The sequence below is a fragment of the Aethalodelphis obliquidens genome, unplaced genomic scaffold (assembly GCF_003676395.1).
Source record: "Aethalodelphis obliquidens isolate GAN/ISIS:26980383/991018 unplaced genomic scaffold, ASM367639v1 scaffold58, whole genome shotgun sequence".
Classification (NCBI taxonomy): Eukaryota; Metazoa; Chordata; class Mammalia; order Artiodactyla; family Delphinidae; genus Aethalodelphis; species Aethalodelphis obliquidens.
The window spans coordinates 6,702,062-6,723,197 of NW_020838002.1; the positions used below are offsets into that span (position 1 = coordinate 6,702,062).

General features: G+C 43.6%; 1 protein-coding gene across 3 annotated transcripts in view; it reads left to right on the plus strand.

Annotated features, from left to right (window-relative positions):
• Nucleotides 1-11,791, plus strand: part of MSI2 (musashi RNA binding protein 2) — a 390,324-nt gene extending 378,533 nt beyond the window's left edge. Inside the window, exons 12-14 of one of the 3 annotated variants that reach the window (XM_027087140.1) lie at nucleotides 2,064-2,272; nucleotides 4,054-4,126; nucleotides 6,661-11,787. In XM_027087140.1, coding sequence (XP_026942941.1) covers nucleotides 2,064-2,272; nucleotides 4,054-4,095 — 251 coding nt within the window. In that variant the 3' untranslated portion in view covers nucleotides 4,096-4,126; nucleotides 6,661-11,787. Of the gene's footprint in view, nucleotides 1-2,063; nucleotides 2,273-4,053; nucleotides 4,127-6,660 lie in introns of all 3 variants that reach the window. The other 2 variants (XM_027087142.1, XM_027087141.1) reach the window with 2 other exon arrangements.
• The last annotated feature ends 9,345 nt before the right edge of the window (nucleotides 11,792-21,136 follow it).

Here is a 21,136-nt window from a genome sequence, read left to right on the forward strand (position 1 = left end):
GAATCTCGCAGCTTGTTGCTAGCCTCCGTGAGTGAGCAAGGCCAAACGTTATCTGCAAGTTTAATCTGTATTCAAAAATCCCGTCCCCTTTGTCTGCCGGTGGCTTCCCAAATGAGCAAGTCACTTGCTCAAAGCCTCTGTGATTTCTTTTCTCTTTAACCTGTTCTTCCCATTGGCCAGTTTCTTCCTTTCTCAGCACAGCTTCCAAGGGGCCTGAGCTTGGGGCCTCCTGCCCTAGAGGGCATCCCAAGGTAGCAGCTTGCCTTTTCTCTGCTGAGTCGAGAGCCAGGCCCAGCGTGGCTTGCTCTCCTTTGCATCTTCGTGTCCCGTCCCAGTCTCCAACTGGCCTGGCTGGAGTGCATCTTCGGTCTCTTCCCATCCCGGCAGCAAGTGGGTAGAAATCAATCCACGTCTGGCTCTTCAGTCCCCCCGCCCAGAAGTAAGGGGCTCCAACCACAGGTCCGCGGGGCAAGGCCATGGCCCAGAGCAGACTTGCAGATGTTCTTCCCTTCTGCCACTGAGGGCGGGTGGCCACAGGGCAGAGGGAAGTGCCGAGGGGGGCAGGAGGGAGAAGGCTGTTGGGAGGAGCAGCCCCTGGGAGCCATGGAAATGCGTGGAAGCCAGATTGTCTGGTTCTTTGAGATGGGTTAGTGGTAGCCCAGAACTGGCCAGCCCCAGACTCACCTTGAGCTTTAAAAATCAATGAGAACTTATTTTTACAGTTAAAAAAAAAAAATTTTTTTTTTCCATTAGGGAAAAGAAAAAGTTTAAGCTACTAAAGGGACATGAAGATGAGACAAAATGAACCTGGTTGACAGGCTGTGGCCCTTGCTGGGGAGGGAATGATGGAATTTGGGGGAAGCTAAGGGAGGGAGCCCGAGGCAGTGTCTCCTCCCACTGCCCCCTCCACACTGCCACTCTCAGCGTCTGTGGGTGTGAAGTCCCATCTCTCTGTAGCAAAGGTACATTCCTAGCTCTTTTCCTGTCTGGAGTCTATATCTGGAGATAACCAACAGAAAGCAGACATTTCGGTCAGATATGCTTTAGTGATAAATTGGTTCAGTCAGTATGCTCTGAATTCATACTTGTCTTTTTTTTTTAAACGAAAGGAAAAAAAAGTTTAAATCCCCCCTTTCCTTCTACTGCAGGAGGTGAGTGTGTGGGTGTCCGGTAGAATCATTGGCATTCACTCAGCTTCGGCCCCAGAGCCTCCAGCTTCGCCATCCCCACCCCATCCCCTCCCTCCATCCCCAGCTCTCCACCCCAGAAGGGAACCCTCTGCCACCATCATTACTGTTATGTTAAGATGCCCAAGTTTTCCATGACATATCCCATCCTCCGACCACGTTCAGTATTGATGACGTTCATACAGGGATATAAATGGGAGGGGTGGGCAGGGAGGGAGTAGCCAGTGGGGAGGGGGGAAGTGGTTGGTGGGGGGGGAGGGGCGCTGAAGATCTTTTTTGTCTTTTTTTTGTTTAAAACAAATTTGTCATTTAATGGATCCAAAAACAAACCAAAAAAGAAAAAGTGAAAGAAAAAGTAAATCAAAAATCCCCTCCCCAAAGATTTTTTTTTCCTGGACACAAATTGCTTTGTTTCCTGTCACATTTTAATATCAATATTAACACAATGTGTAGTCTAAAACTAGTTCCTTTGTAGTTTGCATGGGATGTGAATGCTGTCTCAACGTGCCCAGATCTAGACAAGACTGCATGAGCATCAGTTCAGATGTGAAAAAAAAAAAAAAAAACTCTTTCTCTCTCTCTCTTCCATATATACCTCTATTTCTATTGTGATAATTTGGTGGGCAGTGAAGCACCTCCGGTTGGTTGCCGTAGTGTGTTGAATGATTGTTTTTTTCTTCTCTCTATTTTTGGAGCTCCGAGCTTCTTAGTAGTAGCCTGGGCTGAGTATTCTTGAGTCCCTGCTGATGTCTTCGCATGGCCTTGGTTCAGTGTTAGAAGTTGGGCCTCAGCTGTTTTTCTGGAGTGTTTGGCTTGTAATGACCGGTGCATGCGTGGCTTCTGGCCTCATACCCAGCTCTATTCTCTGCACACCAGTCCTGAATAGCTACAGTGCTCAACCGAATTTTGGCGCGCCCGCTTCCCCGGCAGGCTCCAACCCGGCGCGGCCCGGAGGCTTCCCGGGGGCCAACAGCCCAGGACCTGTCGCCGATCTCTACGGCCCTGCCAGCCAGGACTCCGGAGTGGGGAATTACATAAGTGCGGCCAGCCCACAGCCGGGCTCAGGCTTCGGCCACGGCATAGCTGTAAGTACCTTCCTGCCCCTGCCCTCCTGCCCATGTCCTGTGGCACCCCGGGGCGAGTGTGCCAGAAAAGCCCAGAGGTGGGAGGCCAAGAGAGGGCAGCGGGCCCCCATCCGCATCATGTCAGCCATCCTGGGCTGAAGCTTCTTCGTTTAGGTGCTTCCTGAGCACCTGGGGGTCAGGCACGGTGTGCAGCCACGGGTGAGTGGAGGGAGTGTGGGCAGGTCAGGTTCAGATCACCACTCCAGCACGTCCAGCCCATGCAACCTTGAGCCACGTATATAATCCTCTGCTTCCCTGGCTGTCAAACGAGTATAAGTGTTCCTCCCTCAAAAGATTGTGAGAGAATAAATGGAAACAGGATATGTCAGCTGCTGGCTCACAGTAGAGCCTCAGTATCAGCCCCCTCTCCTCGATCCCGGCCTCCTGGAGACTCAGGTGCGCCGGGACGTTGGAGCTACGGACCCGCCCCACAGGGTAGCAGCTTAGTCGGGAGGGTCACCACCCGAGGTCCAGGGGCAGCGCCGGGGCCTGGGACATAGCGTGGGGTGCAAGCCCTGTCCCAGGAGGTTTCCTCCGCTAATGTTTCTTACAGTTTCCAGGTTCCAATAAGTTCCCATTTGCGTTCTGTAGCTGCGCCTGCCCCCGAAGGCCAGATGCATTTGATATTTGTAATGCTCTGTGGTTCTATAATCGCACTAATCCAGGCAATGGAAATTTGCTTAACAGATTTGCATGCTGTTTTCAGATTGTATTGTTCTTCCCCCTCGCAGTGTGTGTGAGCATGAATGTGCCTGAGCCCACTTACTCGCTTGTCCCTTCCATTTGGAAAACAGAAAATCGGCCAACCTCACCATCTTGGAGTCAGTTTGATTTTGAGCTGAGCTGGGAGTGTCTGCTGTCCCAGGTCATGTCCCTGTCGGGAGAGCCCTGCCTCCCGAGCTGTGCTGGGGAGAACAGAACAAGGGCAGACGGTCTGGGCACCAGGGCAGCCCGTCCCTGACCCTGGTGTTAGAAGTCCTCCATCCCCACCTCAAACACACGTCTGTGCACTCTCATGCATGCACACACACTCTCCACACACTCACACTCACACACACACAAACACACACACACACTTCTGCCATCCCAGGCCTGTGCGGTCCGGGTCCTTGTTCAATTCCACTCCCGAGCCAATATCACTTAAGGCAGTAGTTTGATAAGTCAAATCCCCTCAGATCAGCTGTAGTACCAAATCCAGAGTAGTAGTATTCAGCTTAGAGCTGCATCAATTTGGGAGACCGTCTGTCACCACGTAGAACACAGCTCATTTCCATTGTCAGTGCCCAGAAACACAGACCCTATTTGTTCATGAAAACCTCGGTCTCTGACCTGTGTGCTGTGATGGTTTCTGAAATAAGCACATCGTCACGTTTGGTCTGCACGGGCCTTGCTTTCTCCCCAGCTGGAGCCGTTGGGACTGTGGACAGAGACACTGTTATCTTTGCTCGCTGGGGCTCAGGGCAACAGTGCCCATCGTTTTCGGCGCAAGCCCCCCTTTCCTATCACCCACCCACCCCTGTGAATCTGGCTCTCAATTTTCCCCTGGGTGAGCGGACAGGCCGGGGGTGGGGAGTCGGGGCTGGGAAGGATGTCATTCTGGCCCCTCGTGGCACGGTGTCTCAGAATTACATATTCATGCTGGCAACCACAGTCTAGTCCTAGAGATAATTTCCTTTCCCAGAATATGACAATCTGTTCCCATGTATAGTGTGCTGATGACCTTAACAATTGTGCAATTTTAGGGACCTTTGATTGCAACGGCCTTTACAAATGGATACCATTGAGCAGGTGCTTTCGTTGCCATCTCACTCTGAGGTATTACCTTCTCTGCCACGTGTCTCGCCCGCTGGGCGTGTCCGTACATGTATGCGCCCTGGGCATGCAAGTACGCACGGCCCTGGTCTCCTCACGTCCACATCTCTCCTTCCTCTTTCTGGACCCCTTTTCAGGGGGGTGGGGGGCAAAACAATCCAGTCTTTTAATCTCTCATCCCTCCTCCAGCTTAAAGCATGACCCCACTTTTTTTCTTTGATTCTTTTGATTCCTTTTCTTTATCTTTCCCACCCCTCATCTTTCTCTGTCTTGAAATACAATCAAGAGTATGGGAAACTGGAAGGAGATTTTGTGCTGTGCCCGTCCCAGGGGGACGGAGGCAGGGAACCGCTGGGCTTCTGCCAGGCCTGGAGGTGGGAGGGCGGGCAGGATCCTGCGAGCTGGCCTTGTGGGTTGCTGGGCCCTTTCAGCTCCCCAGAGCTCGCTGGGCTCGGCCAGTGGGGTTCATGCAGTCAAACAGCCAGACTCCATCTTTTAGCGAAAAGAAAACATTTTTGCCAGTAACTGCTGAGTAATTATCCAGATTACCGCACGAAAACCAAATTAAATTAACGACATCACCTGCGTTACGTGGACTTGGATCCCTGCCAGTTTCCTAACCTTTTAAACTGAGCTCAAGTTAATTAAACATTTTTTAAATCACTTTGATGGGGATATGGAAGGGGTGGAGTGGAGGAGAGGGGAGGTTGGGGCAGTCAGTGAGGGAGCCTCTTGCCACGTTCTCATTGAAAATGAGTATCCATCATTCTCGGGAAGCGCACCAAGGAGAGCGGTTCTCTCGCGAGAGCTAAACGTGACCCGTGTTAGCGAGTTAGTCTGAAGTCTTGAGACATGAGTCTGTTTCTTTGGAAGAGAGAGGGCGACAGCCAAGGCCTGGGAATGGGTCCCACTCATAGAATCCCAGCTGGGGTGTGAACGCCTTTCACTCCAGGAGCTGGGACGTAAAGGAACAAGGCCGGAGATGGATTTGCCACTTTGGTTTGCAGTCAGCAGGATGCCCCTCGTGTAGAGGGCTGCTTCGGGCCCCTGAGCCAGCCAGGACTCAGCAGGGTGGGCCCAGCTGGGGGACCAGGTGGAGCTGAGCTCCATAAATCTCTTGAATTTCTCTAATATTGCTGCTAAGGAATCACCTCAACTAACGCAACTGCCTCTCTTAACCAAATAAACCCCGTGTGTGAATTCTCCCCACCCCTCGCCTACACTTCCCTTCCAGCACTGACCCAGCCATCGCTGGCCGGCCGGAGCCAGAGGCCACTAACAGTGTGAAGGAGAGCTACTCACGACTAATTAAGCTGGGTCTGGGGGCCCCAAGGGAACTAAGATTCCTCTGAGAGCAAGGCAGACTGATGTACCCGAGAACGTTGGGGATGGAAAGTGGCACCAGCCCTTTGTAGAATCAGTTGATGAGGGGATTGAACAACTACCAGCGCTTCTTCCCTCCCTCCCCTGGAAGTGGAGGGTGGTGTAGGTTTCCTCCCATCTCCTCCCCACACCCTCCAAGGCCTCTGCAGCGTGTCCATGGGGGTCGGGGGAGGGCCGAGGCTGCCCCCAGCGCAGCCTCCCTCATCCACCTTTAGGACTCAGAAGGATGGAATAGATGAGAGTGGAGGTAACCACCTGCCCCCTCCAAAGTGATTAAGTGGGCCAATCGAGTCACATGGCCGCACCAAAACACACACTTTGTCCCCAATAGAGGTGACCCTCAGACATTTGGTACCATCCATGAAGGAGGGGCCCAGGCTCACAGTCATTCAGGCAGATTCGATTGGCAAGTCTGTGAATCCCGGGCCTGTTTTTATTTCCTAGAACCAAAGCTGGTTATTTGTTGTGAATGTTTTTATGTGTCCTGACCTTGAGTCTTTGGTATGTAATAGGATTTTTTTTAGTAGAAATTAGCATTTTCAGTTATTGACAGTCATTGATGGGTATCTCATAAAGACAGAAGTTTTTAAACATTAAGCTTTGAAAACAGAAGCTTAACCAGAGCTGCCCTCTCCCCAGCAGCAGGCGTGGCTCCGATGTCACAGCTCAGGCTGTGACCCCAGTCAGCGGTTAGCCTGGCCATTTTCCAATGTCCTCAGTAGCCCAATGTAGCCATACTTTGAAAGCTCTAGTTAAGCTGGGACGAAGTGAGAGAGTAGCATGGACATATATACACTACCAAATGTAAAATAGATAGCTAGTGAGAAGCAGCCGCATCGCACAGGGAGATCAGCTCGGTGCTTTGTGACCACCTAGAGGGGTGGGATAGGGAGGGTGGGAGGGAGACTCAAGAGGGAGGGGATATAGGGATATATGTATACATATAGCTGATTCATTTTTTTGTACAGCAGAAACTAAGACAACATGGTAAAGCAATTATACTCCAATAAAGATGTTAAAAAAAAAAGAAATGGGAAAAAGATAAAAAATAAAAAGTTGGAGTAAATGGTATGCTTGCCTGACATTTCTTCTTTCTTCTCCCACCCCCACTTTTTGTTCTCTTCTGGACACCCTCGACCTTCTATACCCTGCAGAGCATACCTGGATGTCCAGGCAAGACTGGGCGAAGTTTCTGAGTGGCCCTTTGTTTAGGTGATGTCATCAGACCTGTTCCCCCACCAGCCTCACTCCCCATCCCAACCAGAGATGGCTCACTTCGGATCGAGGGTTGACTGCATCTCATCATCTCATGAATCTGCTGTAATATAAGACAACAGCTTTTAAATGTGTATATATCCCATGATTTTGGTTTTGTTTTATTTTTGTTTTTCTTGATGGTTTCCCTCCCTCTTCTCTCTTCCCCCTTCTCCTTTTAAATCTCTTCAGATCACATTTGGTAGTGATTTTGACTTAGTGCAGTAGTCATATAGCTTTAATATCTAGTTAAAAGCTAACCATAGTATAATTGTTATATTAAGGTATTATTTTTTTCTTAAAAAAATTTTTTTTTGCTTGTTTTAATTCTGTTCTCACTTTTCAAGGATGCTGAGATGGTAATATTACTCTCAATATTTTGGTACCAATTCTGAGACTGTATGAATTTTCAGGTGGAATTTGAGCACACACAGAAGCGAGGTTGTGAAATATGGAGCGGGAGGTGGGCGTCAACTTTCTACTTTGCATTGTATAAGAAGTGAGATGTAGTAGGCTAATTAACAGACTATAGCGGTTCTTTTTTGTGCTGTCTCTTTGTTAACCTATCTATTTTCGGCAATAAGGTAAGGACGACGATGTTTTGAGTGTCCTCCTTTTCTATAAGTGCTTTTTTTCTGTTGAAAGAGGTGATATTATAAGGTTTTTTGCAGTTGTGAATTCTAAAAAAAGAAATGTTGTAAATACAATTCCATTAACTACATAGAAACTATTAAGAAAGAGAGAATCAAAAATATTTTTGTGAGGGAGTCGGTCCCCGGCAGTTTGATGCTCTGTGGATGGAGGAGGGGAGTAACAACAAACCCAGTCAGTGACTGAGACCGAAGAACACCCAGCTGCCAGGCCGACCCCACGACAAGTTAGAACACTGGTTAGCTCCTCTTGTCTGTGTGATAGACCTAAGAACTGTATTAGTGTCATACCAGCATATTAACCTCTCGTCTGTGCACAGCTTCCAACGTTACCGTCTAGTTAGATTTTTATTTAAAATATGAAAAACTGCTTTTCCCAAGACGTTTTTTAAAAACAAAGCTACAATTTTAATATTTAACATATTTAATGTTTCAAAGCACACCTGTTTGGCTTGGGTGGGGCGGGGTGGGGGGACATTCTTTTTCAGTCTTAATTTTTAAATATTTGATCATTTTCTATCGTCCAATCATTTCAGCACCTCCAAAGGTCCCTAGGACACTTTGCCTCTCTTCTTCCCCTGTTCCCCATCTGCCCCCAGCTCTGGGGGCCTGTGGGCCAGGAGTGGATAAGCCTGCATTAATGAAACCTTTTCTCCATTCACTTTCTATTTACCAATTAGGAAAGCAATCTTTCGGTTTTGTTTCTTTTTTTTTTTTTTTTTTTTTTAATACCTCAGTGCTGCAAGTATCACCAGAGAGGCTATGGAAGAATTTTTTTTTAATTTATTGTAGATGTAAACAGAATTTAAAAAAATAAAAAGTATAAACATCGCTGCACTGTGACTGGTGGGAAAAACTGACCGTTTCCTGTTTGCACATGTTGAACATTTGGCTGTTATAATATATGGTCCTCAGATGGGGAAAGATACTTATGATGAAGGATATTTTTTAATTTAACTTTTTTTTAATGTTGGTCATAGGTCGGCAACAGCAACTATAGAAGTACAACTCAATAGATGGCATTAAAACATATTGTAGTGTGGATATATATTTTTTTCTTTTTTAAAATGTGATATTGACGTTTTATTAATATTTTTTAAATTGTTACGTTTATAAATTTGGTACTTAAGGCACAGCCAGTATGAGACACTGAATGCGACATTTATTATAAAGAGCTGCTGCACTCCTATTTTTATAAATTTTACTAACAAAGTAGACTAATGTAGACATTCACAGACATGGTAGGGTAAAATCATCTTCAAGCAAAAGGCTCCAAAATGCTAACTCAGAAAGAAAGAAAAAAAGCCTTTTTCAATTTTAATTAAACAGCAACATTTTTTTAAAAAAAAAATCACGTTCTTTGTTTTTTCCAATAAAATGTTAGGTTGTTTGGTGAGGGGTTTTTTTTTGTTTGTTTTTCTTTCTTTTTTTATTTCCAAACAACCAGGCTAAGTAAAATGCTGGGCGCTTTTAAAACATCAAAACTTGTTCAAGTAATAAAATAACAAAATAGAAGTTTTATTTAAAAAAAAAACAAAATAAGAAAAAAAAAAGAGACAATAAATTCCCAGAAATTCAGTGTCTAGACTAGGGAATTTAATTACTATTTTGTCCATGTTGATGATGTACTGTACTACCCTTCCTTTCTCTGCATCCCCCATCACCTCATAGAAGACTCTTTGTTGATCATTGTCTGTTAATAATGTATAAAATGGCTATCTTGTAAGCGTGCTGTCCTGGTACTAGTGTAGTGACTTTTTTTCTCCTCTTTCTTCTAGTACATATTGATAGGTATAAGGTAATTAAGGTTTAAAAAAATTAGACATAGTTATTCAGATTTAGGACCAGTAAGGATAGAACTTTCTCTTATTTATGAAAAAAATGCTAATAATTTGGGGGCAGTTTTTTCCTTTCATTTTGTTTTTCGATTTCAAGTTTTAATTTTATTTCTGCTGATCTGATGTGGTTTCAGCTAACCCAAGGTCTCACGATGTTCAGATGCCGGTAGACTCTACGGCGTTTTGTAGATTCCCACCCCACCCCCCAGCTGTGAAGGGGTGTGCCATACTACCTTAAATGCTAACGCTAGATATGCAAAACTGGATTTTTTTAATTTATTTTTTAAAAGAGGAAGGCATGGTATATTAAAATGATTTTACTAAGAGAAAAAATATTTTTTTAAGAATGCTCAGAAGAAATTGATAATCTGTGTGAATATGTTTTAGATGTTTATAATACCTTTTGAAGAGACCCAGTAGCCCATAGCACAAATCTCGTGGAAATCTGATATGTTTTAATGTGGCTACCTAGGTTAAGGTTCACGTTAGTCCCCCACTCATCTAGAAGTCCATTTTGGAAGATTTTTGTAAATTATTTTAGCACTGACGTTCAGCCTTGTCTTTGTTTCAGTTAAGCTCAGTGGCGAACATGGGAACCACCTTTCACCTTCCCTGGGGGAGAAACCCTCTTGGCTGATGGCTTTTCCCCGGAATCATAAAGTAGCCACCGGGTGACTTTCTGGCTTCTAGATCCATCTGCCTGGGGCCCCCAAACTCCTCTCCTCCCACACAGAGGAGAGTGAGTTGCGTAAGCTCCTGGACCCATTCCTGGTTCTACCTGGACGTGGAGTTGGTGGGGACGACCAAGTTCCAGGTCTCCTCTCCAGGAGCTTCCACCCACCTGGCTTGTGGCCTTCCTCACACCCACTGGGAAAACCAAACAGCCTCGCTCTCTATCCCAGTCGCTCATCGGCTTGATTCAAACGAAGTCCCAACAGGCCTTTATGTTCCTATCCTTCATAACCTTCATCTTAATTTGAACTCGTAGCTTGGACTTTAAGGTAGCATGGCTCTATTGCTGTCATTTAATGTTTCACTGCACAGCAATTCACAGCCAGTGAATGTTACACACATCTTGCTAGACTAGTATAAAAATCATTGGGTAATTGTTGGTTCTAATGACCTGAAAGGTGTTCAGTTTTTGTTTTCAATTTTGTTTTGTTTCTTGGGCTTTTTTTTTTTTTTTTTGGTTCTCTTTTCATTTGGGGATTAAAAAAATTTTTTTTTTCTTTTTTTGGTTCCAAATAGAAAAGCAAAACCTATTTTGATCTTTAGTGCAAACGAGGGCTAGGGACTTAGCCACCACCCCACCACACTGCTTCATTCTGCCATTCACTCACTGCAGCATAATCAAGAATAAAGCAATATAGTTTACTATATTTTTTTTATTGAAGGTCAGCCATGCTTTCTGTATTATATTGCATATGAAATTGTTTACAAAAGAAACACTAACATACTTCTCTTTATCAGTTGGGAGTGGTGCGCAGGGACAGAGGGAGGCTGGGGGGTTGGGTGGGGCAGGGAAGAGTTTTTTGCTTTCTCTAATGTGCTTCGCAAGCCAGGCTACCTGCCAAGGAAGGCTAAAGCAGGGTGGGGGGTGTTGAGAGCAGAGGGACAGATGCAGGCAAGCACATGGAAGAGAGATGCTGGCAGGCTTCCCCCATCCCCCTGCTCCAAACAGAAAAGAAGCAGAAGTCAGCTCAGCCCGGTCCTGGGCACCGACACTACACAAGGAGACGCTGTACGTTAAGCAATACTTTAATACTGTATATGTTTGTTTTCTTTTTCTTTCTTTTTTTTTTTTTAACCAAAAAAAAAAAAAAAGTAAGTAAACTAAAACAAAAATATATACGTAGAACCCACCCCTCTGGGGAAGCAACCTTAATCCAAACACTTGGCTATCGAATGATCAGAATGTATTGTCTCGGACAAGAGTTTGTTTCCAGGAGGCAGGGGCGTGCGGGGGGGAGGGGGATGGGGACTGAGAGACAAAAGTTTCAGAGCCTTCCAGAAGGCTCTCTGCTACTGTATTCTGTACATACTGTACCATCCTGTGTGGAATCTGTGCGTGTCCTCTTGAGTAGCGTGGGCTAGCCAATCTGCCGTTCATGGTGTATTGTAAACTCGGAATTCCATATGTAATAGGATGCAAGTCTAAGCGTTTCATGTGGACATCAATGTATCTAAATAAAACTTTCCCTAGCACTGTGGCTGACCTCACCCTTACTTTTATACTTTAGTATGAAACTGATGACAACTTTGGTAGTGAGTATTTTTTTTATATATATACATATATATGTATCTATATATATATATCTCAAGCATCTTTCAGGTCTTTGTGTGTGGCTTTCTTAAAGCCCTGTTGTAAAAAATTACTATGTGGATGGCAGTCTCTCACATCACAGATGTGGAAAGTATAATTTTATATTTGTATTTTCAAATAAATAAGTTTGTGAAAGGTTTCCATCCTCTACTGTGGTCCAGAAATCAATGTGTTTGTCTGACAAAAAAAAAATAAAATAAAATAAACTGTTTTGAACAGAGTTGTTTGGTGTTCTTTCACATGTGGAGGAGGGCTGGGTGGGGGGGGAGGGCAGCTGTTGATTGGTTTGGGGAGGGTGTCACCAGTCATACCTCCCTCCTCTCACCCCTCAGTGAGAACACTGGTCACAGGGCCTCTAGCAGAGAAGCAGCCCTTTCCCTGTCCCCAGGGAGCTTGTGGACTTTTTCGTGTGTGTGTGTGTGTGTGTGTGTGTGTGTGTGGTGATTGTTTTTATTTTTATTTCGTTGAAGTATAGTTGATTTACTACGTTAGTTTCTGCTGTACAGCAAAGTGACTCTGTTATATATATATGTATTCTTTTCTATCGTGCAACTATTTTTATGAAGCGTTAAGAGAGTATTGCAGTGGAAGAACAGGCGGAGAGTACCTCAGAACCCGTGGGTGAGCAGGAAATGAGCACCATGGTCCTGTGAGGTCGCAGGACCCAGATGGTGGCAGTGTGCAGAAGGAGGTGAGTGGCTTTCCGGGTGGCTGGCCTCAGCTAGTGATCAACAGCCTGCAGGAGAAGGCAACAAACCAACTTCCGTGACTCTTGAGTAGGGATTGAAGGGGTATAGGAGCCCGGCCTTTGCCCTCAAGGAGTTCAAAGTTTTGCCTAATGGAAAAAAATTTTGCAGCATCACAAAATTAAAGGTGTAGAAATAGATGGTATACGATACTTCCCACCTTCCCGCTCTATCAAATCGTTGGGAGAAAACCAAAGAATTGAGACACAGTTCTTTGAGGGCAAGTCCCAAGACCTGGCGGTAGCAGTCAAAGCATGATCTGAACCAGAGGGTTTCTTGGCTTTTAAGGCAGTTTGTAAGGGATGAAGTATAGGCCTGCAGCTGCTTCCTCAAGACCTTGGGTAAAGCCAGACTCCCCAGGGCCTGTACTCTGTGGGTCCCTCTTCCAATTTCCTGTCTCCTGCTTATTCCAGCTCTATCATACGGGCATTTCTGCTACTCAAAGGGCTGAGAGAAGAAGATGGAAGATTCCCCTCTTTATTTAAGGCTGGAGGTGGGAGAACTGGGTTCCTGGCCCACCTCTCCTATGTCCACAGGCAAAGCCTCGGCACTCTGCTGTGTTTTGTTACATTGAGGACAGGAGAGGAAAGGATAACCCTGCTGTCTCACAGAAATGAAAGACCAGTGAGAAGTTGAGAATTTCCTTCCTAGAATTCTGAGAGGAGTGGGGGCCGAAGACATGAAAAAGGTCATTTTCTCCATCCCCTCCTCTTGATTCTTCAGCTCTGAGAAAGGTAAGGCCCAAACCTAGCCCAGAAGCCTAAGGAGAAGGGGGGACACCACAGGCAGGAGCACCACTGCCTGTCTTATGTTTTCCTGTTCAAGGAGGGTAGGTAATTTGGCTATGGTCATGCTATTGCTGAATGGCAGAACTGAGAACCCAGGGCATCCTGCCCCTGGGTGCAAGCCTCTTAACAAATGTCAGTATCAGTGTTGAGTGTGCCTCGTTGGGGGTGGGGTGGAGGAGGGGACCCTCTAAGTGCCCACCTGAGCCAACGAAATGTACCCCAATAGGGGCAGAAAAATATCGATCACAGAGAAAACCAAACTTTCAGGGAAGAATAGTAAAAATACAGAATAGAAAACAAATCAGCAAAAACTTGGAAAAGGAAAAAGAAGAAACAACAGCGTTAAGATAAATACAAGCATAATAAGCAAAGTAAGGAATTTGATCAGGGAACCCATCATTATCTAATAAATGAGAATGGGTTGAATTTTCTACCATTACAAAACAGAGAGGTGTGTTTAGAAAAGCAAAATCCAGTAATGTGTTGTTACAGAAACTCACATGATTCAAAAAAAGCTGAAAATAAAGGGGTAGCAAAGAGAAAACAGGCAAATGTAAACAAAAAAGGGCAAGAATTGAAATGTCAATATCAGAGTGGTATTAACATTAAAAGCACTCAAAAGAATATTTTGTAATGACAAAAAACTCTATTAAAAGGATATAGGGGGGACTTCCCTGGTGGCACAGTGGTTAAGAATCTGTATGCCAGTGCAGGGGACACGGGTTTGAGCCCTGGTCTGGGAAGATCCCACATGCCGCAGAGCAACTAAGCCCGTGCGCCACAACCACTGAGCCTGCGCTCTAGAGCCCATGAGCCACAACTACTGAGCCCGTGTGCCACAACTACTGAAGCCTGCACGCCTAGAGACCGAGCTCCAAAACAAGAGAAGCCACTGCAATGAGAAACCTGCACACCACAAGGAAGAGTAGCCCCCATTCACTGCAGCTAGAGAAAGCCCACGCACAGCAACAAAGACCCAATGCAGCCAACAATAAATAAATAAATGTATTTATTTATTTATTTTAAAAAATAAAATAAAATAATATAGGGAATTCCCTGGCAGTCCAGTGGTTAGGACTCCAGGTCTTCACTGCCAAGGGGCCTGGGTTCAATCCCTGGTAGGGGACCTTGGATCCCATAAGCCATGCAGTGCAGCCAAGAAGACAAACAACAACAACAGAAGGAATACAGAGGTGATGAACTCTGTGCCTCAATTGCCAGAAGCACAAACATTAAATCAGAGACCAGAATTGCAAAAGGAGCTTGATAAAAATTAAACTATAACTATAGAGATTTTAGTACACCTTTCTCAGAACCAGACATTTTTAATAGACAAAAATAAAGACATAGAGGAATTGAACAATGCAAGTAGTAAAAAATCTGATGACCTATACAGCATCTTTAAAAAGAGAATGTACATTTTTGTTGTCTATCCCTATATACAAAAATCAATCCAATACTTGGCCAAAATAATTATTGTTATTTTTAATTGTTAATAATAATTATTAATACTAATGTTAATTAACTTAAACAAGTAGTAATTTTGTAGTCTACATTCCATTATCATAATCCAGTAAATTAGAAACAAAGTGTGGCTATAACCAATATAACTGCACAGTAATCAAGAAACAATTCTGTACATTGTTGGATCAAAGAGGAAAATTTTTAAAAATACAAACTGTCTAGAAAGCAACAAAAAGCACACATTATACATGAACATATAACATACAGCAAAAGGTGTCTCAGAGGGAAATGCATAGCTTTAAATGCCTTCAATGGAAAAATTGTATATTTTTCAGTAAAGGACCTTTTTATTCATCCTAAAGTAGCAAAACAGCATGTAAGAAACTAGAAGGATGCAACTGATAGAAGCTGAAAGCTGTAAAGTAGAAAACAATAAAGTCATCAAAGGGATAAATAAATCCAAAAGTTGGATTTTTCCAAACACTAATAAAATAGACAAATCACCCTAAATAAGAGAGGAAAGAGCAAAAATACAAGGAACAAGAAAGGAGACAACCACAAGTAACGGAGAGAAAAGAATACTTAATGGCAACAAATCTAAAAATTTCAAGGAATTAGAAAATTTCCCAGAAAATATAAATTACTGAAACTGGTGAGATATAGAGAGCCAAAGTAAATTTATTACCACAAAAGATATTGAAAAAGTAATTAAAGATCTAATATTGAAATATGGACTGGGTACAAATGGGTTTACAAGTGAGTTTTATCTAACTGATAATTCCAATGCTAGTTAAACTATTTAAGATGATTTTAAAAATATGGAAAGCTCTCCTTTCCTAACATAGATTTGATGTCAAGACCCAATATAGAAATAAGACCAAAAATACATCTACAGACTTACAAGCTCAGACGCAAAAATTCTAAATACAACGTTAGCAAAGAAAATCTAGCAATGTGTCAAGAGTATAATATAGTATGACCAAGTAGGATTTATTTCAAGGTTGCAAGATATTTCAATACCAGGAAAGCTATCAACATGATCTGTTACATTGGCACACTAAAGGAGAAAAAAAATATGATCATAACAGTAGATGCTCACAGAGTATTTGAAGATACAACAGCTATTACTAATAAAACCTTGAAAAGTTGAAACAGAAAGCGATTACATACAACATAATAAAGTCTATTTACCAAACCCAACAGCAATTATCCTCGGCAGTGAAACACAAAACCAATTTCAATTAAAATAAGACCCTTGTAGAGGAGCTGCTATCACTATTAATATTTAATATTATCTTAGAGGTTCTAGAGAAAGCAATAAGATAATAAAATGAATCATATAAACATTAGGAGGAAAAGATAAAGATATGACTCTATTCCCAGAAATTGAAGAGATTCCAGTAAAAAAAAAACCAGCAAACATAAAAATTGCTACTGAAATTGGTGTAAAACTTTGGTAAGGTGACTGGATAGAAGATAAATATATAAAAATCAGTTGAACTCCTATCCAGTAATAAGTATCTGGTATTGGAAATAGGAAAACATATTTAGAGATAAAGTATATTTAAAAAGTATACGATCTAAAATAAGCAAATTATAAAATATTATTAAAAGCATTAAAACAAGATCTGACAAAAATGGAAAGATCATATTCTTAAGTGGAGAGATCTAATTATAAAACTTCAGTGCTCCCAGATTTTATATATACTGTATTTAAAACACAATTCTAAAATTGTGTTTTAATTCAATTAAATTGAATTAATTTAATTGAATTAATTGAATTGAATTTATTAATTAAATTGAATTTAATTCAATTGTGTTTTAATTTAATTAAATTGTGTTTTAATTTAAACAATTCTAAAATTCTCACAGAATTTTTTAACTTGTTTAAATAAATCTTCATTACATAAAAGAATAAATGACTCCCAAATTGCAAGAAAAGTATTAAAAAGGATAATAATGTTACCTGTATTACTAGATATCAAGGCTTACCCTCGTCACTTTATTCTCTTCAGTGTTGCCAAAGGTAAAGAAAAAGTCAGATAGATAAGTGGAACAGAATAAATAATCCAGAAATAGATCTTGGTATATAGAAGAATTTAATAGTGTATGATAAATGTAATGAGTAGTTTAATTCTGTTGAAAAAGGGTAGATTACTTAATATAGAGTACAACCATAACTGGCTTTTCAACGAGAGAAAAATAGAAGTTGACTTCCAACATACATTATTCATAAAAGTAAATTCCAGATGGATTAAGGATTTAAATGTAAAACTTAAAAAAAAAAATTCTTGCAAGAAAATCTACACCATTCATGCATAATCTAGTGTTTAACTTAAAATCAGAAGCCCAAAAGCCATAAAAGAAAATATATTATAAAAACCTTTAAAACTAAAAATAACTTAAACTTTGCATATGACAAAGAAACTTAAATAGCCCAATGACAGATTTGGGAAAAAAACATTTGTAATGAATGTAGAGGACAAAGGTTAATATACACAGAGCACTTATGAATTGACAAGACAAAGGTAACCCAATAGATAAATGGGCAAATGATAGGAAGAGGTGATTTGCAGGCAAGCCACCAAATGGTTCAACATATGAAGCATATGAAAACGTGCTCAAAATCACAAATAAAATGGGGAATAAAAAAGTTACACTCATTAATCTGATAGAAAATGCAAGGAGCTATATACCTACTGCTGTAAAATAAAGGGTACTTTTTATATTGCTGCTATATACTGCTGCTAAAAATGTGGTGTTTGGTCTTTTGGGGAAGACTTGTTCAGCCATCACTGGGATCTTGAGGGATATTCCCCACGTCTTCCTGATCAGGATCATTGAGATTGCCCAACCAGAAGTGCATTTTTAATAGCTTTCCCATCTTCTCACATCATCTTCCCTTTCAAGGTATTGTAATATGGAAAAAATGATTATATATTATTCTCTGAATGTTTTGTACTCTGCCTTCCCTTAGAAGTAAGCTAAGCCTTCCCTGCCTCTGCTATTACAGCCTACAATATTAGAAAGACACTTTCTCCAAGATTCTTATCACTTCCAGTCAGCCAATTTTTCTTTGATGGTCAGAATTGATTACAGAGTGGCTAGACCACTCATCATCTCCTCTACCTCCTGGGAGATTAAACTGTTGGGCAAGTCAAAAGCAACAGTTGGAATAGATGCCTCTTTGGGGGCATCCCTCATCTGCCAATGCCCTCCACCAACCCTCCAAAGGTGGCTGAGGATCAGGGAAGAGGAGAGGAAGAGGCTTGTGGCTGCACCAAGCGCCCTGGCTTTCCTGCTTCCCTCGCCACCCCTCCCGCAGGTCTCTGGTTAATTGCTGTGACATATCGACAGGCACTCTCTGAGGAAAGAGCAGGCGAGCTGGCCCACAGCATCCCAGCTCAGCAATCATCGCTGATTAAAAACTAGTTACAGAGCAATGAAGATGGAATCTTGCATTAACCAAATGACCCTGTCCATGGCCAAGCCCAGATAGATGGCAGTGATTATGAGAGCATCACTTACAACGTCTGCACACGTTAATGGCTATTTGAATATCCGGGAGATTTACGGGGTAGTGACAGCGTTTGGCTGGTTGGGACTCCAGCTCTGCTTCCTACCTGTGTGTTTACGGGTTCCTGTGGACTCACAGCCTAGTCACAGTGGCCTAGCTCTACTGAGCTTGTAGGTGGGTCTAATCTGAATACTCTGGGTTGTGTAAGGTTGCAACTTATCATATTGCCAATTTTCAGAGAATCTGAATTAGCTCAGCTACACTTAAGGCTGAAACTATCCCGAGCATAATTTAAGGTGCTTTGAAGTCTTGCACTAATCAGAGTCATGGCTATGAATATCAGAACTTGATACTGAACGAGTATGAAAGCGCCCATAAAAGAATTAGGTGAAGGGGATTATGGAAAACAGTGCATGTGGCTATTTCTGTGAGAGCGCAGGAATTACTGTGTGTGTCGGGGGGCTGTGGAAGCGTGGGCTCATAGGAAGTCTAACTCCGCTAAGGTTGACACTGCCATGGTCAACATGTGACACTGTGAAAAGTCAGCCTTTCTCCCGAGCTCCTGCCCTCTCCCACACCAGCCCAGGAACATTGGGTCTTTGCCAGTTTAGGTCTCAGTCGTGCAGATTAGGAGTGAGGGGAAAACTGTCCTGCCCAAGAAAGGACCGAGCGCCCAAGACAGGATCCCCTTCAACAGATAAAAGACAAATGAACAGATGTGTAAGGTGAGGGGAGGAGAAAGACCAGAGCCCACAAGAGCTGGGTTTAGAAGGAGAAAGGAGGGCTTCCCTGATGGCTCAGTGGTTAAGAATCCACCTGCCAATGCTAGGGGACACAGGTTCGAGCCCTGGTCTGGGAAGATCCCACATGCCGTGGAGCAACTAAGCTCGTGCGCCACAACTACTGAGCCTGCGTGCCTAGAGCCCGTACTCCACAACAAGAGAAGCCACCGCAATGAGAAGCCCGCGCACCGCGACGAAGAGTAGCCCCCGCTCGCCGCAGCTGGAGAAAAGCCAGAGCGCAGCAATGAAAACCCAACACAGCCAAAAATAAATAAATAAATAAAATAAATTTATTTTGGAGAAAGGAGAGAGCCATGATTGTGATTGTGAGGTGTGTGCATGCATGTGCGCGTGTTTGCGTGTGTGTGTAAGAAATGGGACAACAGCACCTCCCTCGTTTGGTTGCTATAAGATCTAAGAAGCCCGCCATGCACGCTTTCTCTCTCTCCCTCGAAAACTTAAATAGAATCATCATTTGGAATTTTTTGAAACACTTCTGGAAAGATTTAAATTGCCTTTTGATAAGTTTTGACTGTAGATATTTCCTTGAATACACCCTCCGAGTGGAAATAGGGGCAGGAATTCAGGAGCGAGAAGGTCTGGCTTTTCCAGGGCTTTAAAACTGTGCCATTTAGGGCCAGAGACCCTCCCCTTCGTGCCCCCAGAGGGGGTGCCCAGCAGCAGGGTCACACAGACGGTGCAGGGCCAGCCTGGGAATTCAGCCCGAGAGCCACTTGAGCTCATCACCTCTGCCCTCACCTCTCACTAATCCAGACACGGGAGGAAATGAAGGTGCTCCATTGTTGGGGCAGGTGCAGGATGATGGGGCAGCTCCCGCCGCCCTAAGGACCGAGAAATGAATTGCTCCGGGTCTGAGTCGTAAGGGCAGCTGCATTTACCTCCGTTTGGCATCCTTTTTCCTCCACAGGAGCCAGGCCTGGGAAGCGAGACTGTGTATCCAAGCTGGGGCTAGAGCTGTGAGGCAGCCCGTGTGGGCATCTGGGGGCAGGTGACAGCTAAGGGCTCCATTACCAAAGGACCCAGTGGACCCAGCTCTGGGGATTGCAGGCCAAAGTGAATGTCTTTCTTTACCAGAGCCCAAATCCTACCCCTGCCCCTAACCCTAACACCTATCCGTGGTCTGAGCGCGTGTTGGAGGACTTTAGGGCCCACAGTGTGTATCCGTCTCTGCTGCAGATTGGAGACCTGCCGCCGATGCCCTCCCCATGCTGACCTCTCACCTGTGCTACTGCAGTAGCCACCGGTGTTCTCCCCTGTCTCACCCACCCCTCAATAGCTACCAGAGTGGCTATACCCTGCAACACTATAAGCCTGCCTGTGTCACTGCCCCTCAAACATTTACTGCCCCCCACCCATGCCCTCCAAGAGGTTCTCAGTGTTGGCATTTGGGAAATTTGTGGGATATCTTGGTGGTCACAATGTTGGGAGGGCACTGCTGACACATAGAGAACAGGGCCAGAGCTGTGGATGCCACGATGTGTAGGACAATCCCGCATACGGATGACTTGTCCTGGGTCCCACACAATGTGGGTGTGGCCTCGAAGGGTCCACCAGGATATCCATGTAAATGAGAAACCAATCTATAATTATCCGGGTCTTTCATCTACTTTTGTTTGACAATCAGCTCAAAGTATGTTTTGCACAATTTCAATACACCACTTTGACAGGAAGGCAACTACCACACAGAGGAGAGCAAGCTTTGCTTCATTCAGAACTTTACCAAGTGATTCACCCACCAATTCAGATAATCCAGTCATCATCGATGGCCACGGCCCTCAGTCAGTCTGCACTTACAGCGTCACATTCACAGTGACTGCTCGTGTCAGAGCATTTGACCACTTCATTACATCCTCTGCCATACTCATTCCCAAATGTTTCCATAGAAAAATACATTATTTATTATAAATCACTTACCTTACATTTCTCCTTTATAAATTGAGCATTTTATTGAAGGTTTTTGAAGGCTTATATGTACATAATTGTATTATTTGAAGACGTTCTTTCAGGTTAAAGGAGGCAATTTTTTATATAAGGGGGGTAGCCTAGGTGTGGAACAACTTTCTTTCACCAAAAGTTGCAGTAAGGACCATATCTAAAAGAAGCAAAGGATGTGTATAAATGGGTAAATTCAGTAAGTTTGGTGTCTTGGTCATTCGATGAGATGGTTATGGGGCTATGAAGATGAGTTACTGTAAGGCCTTCCTGGCAAATGAGGGAATCAAGGTCTCTCTGGAGGAGTTTAACTAG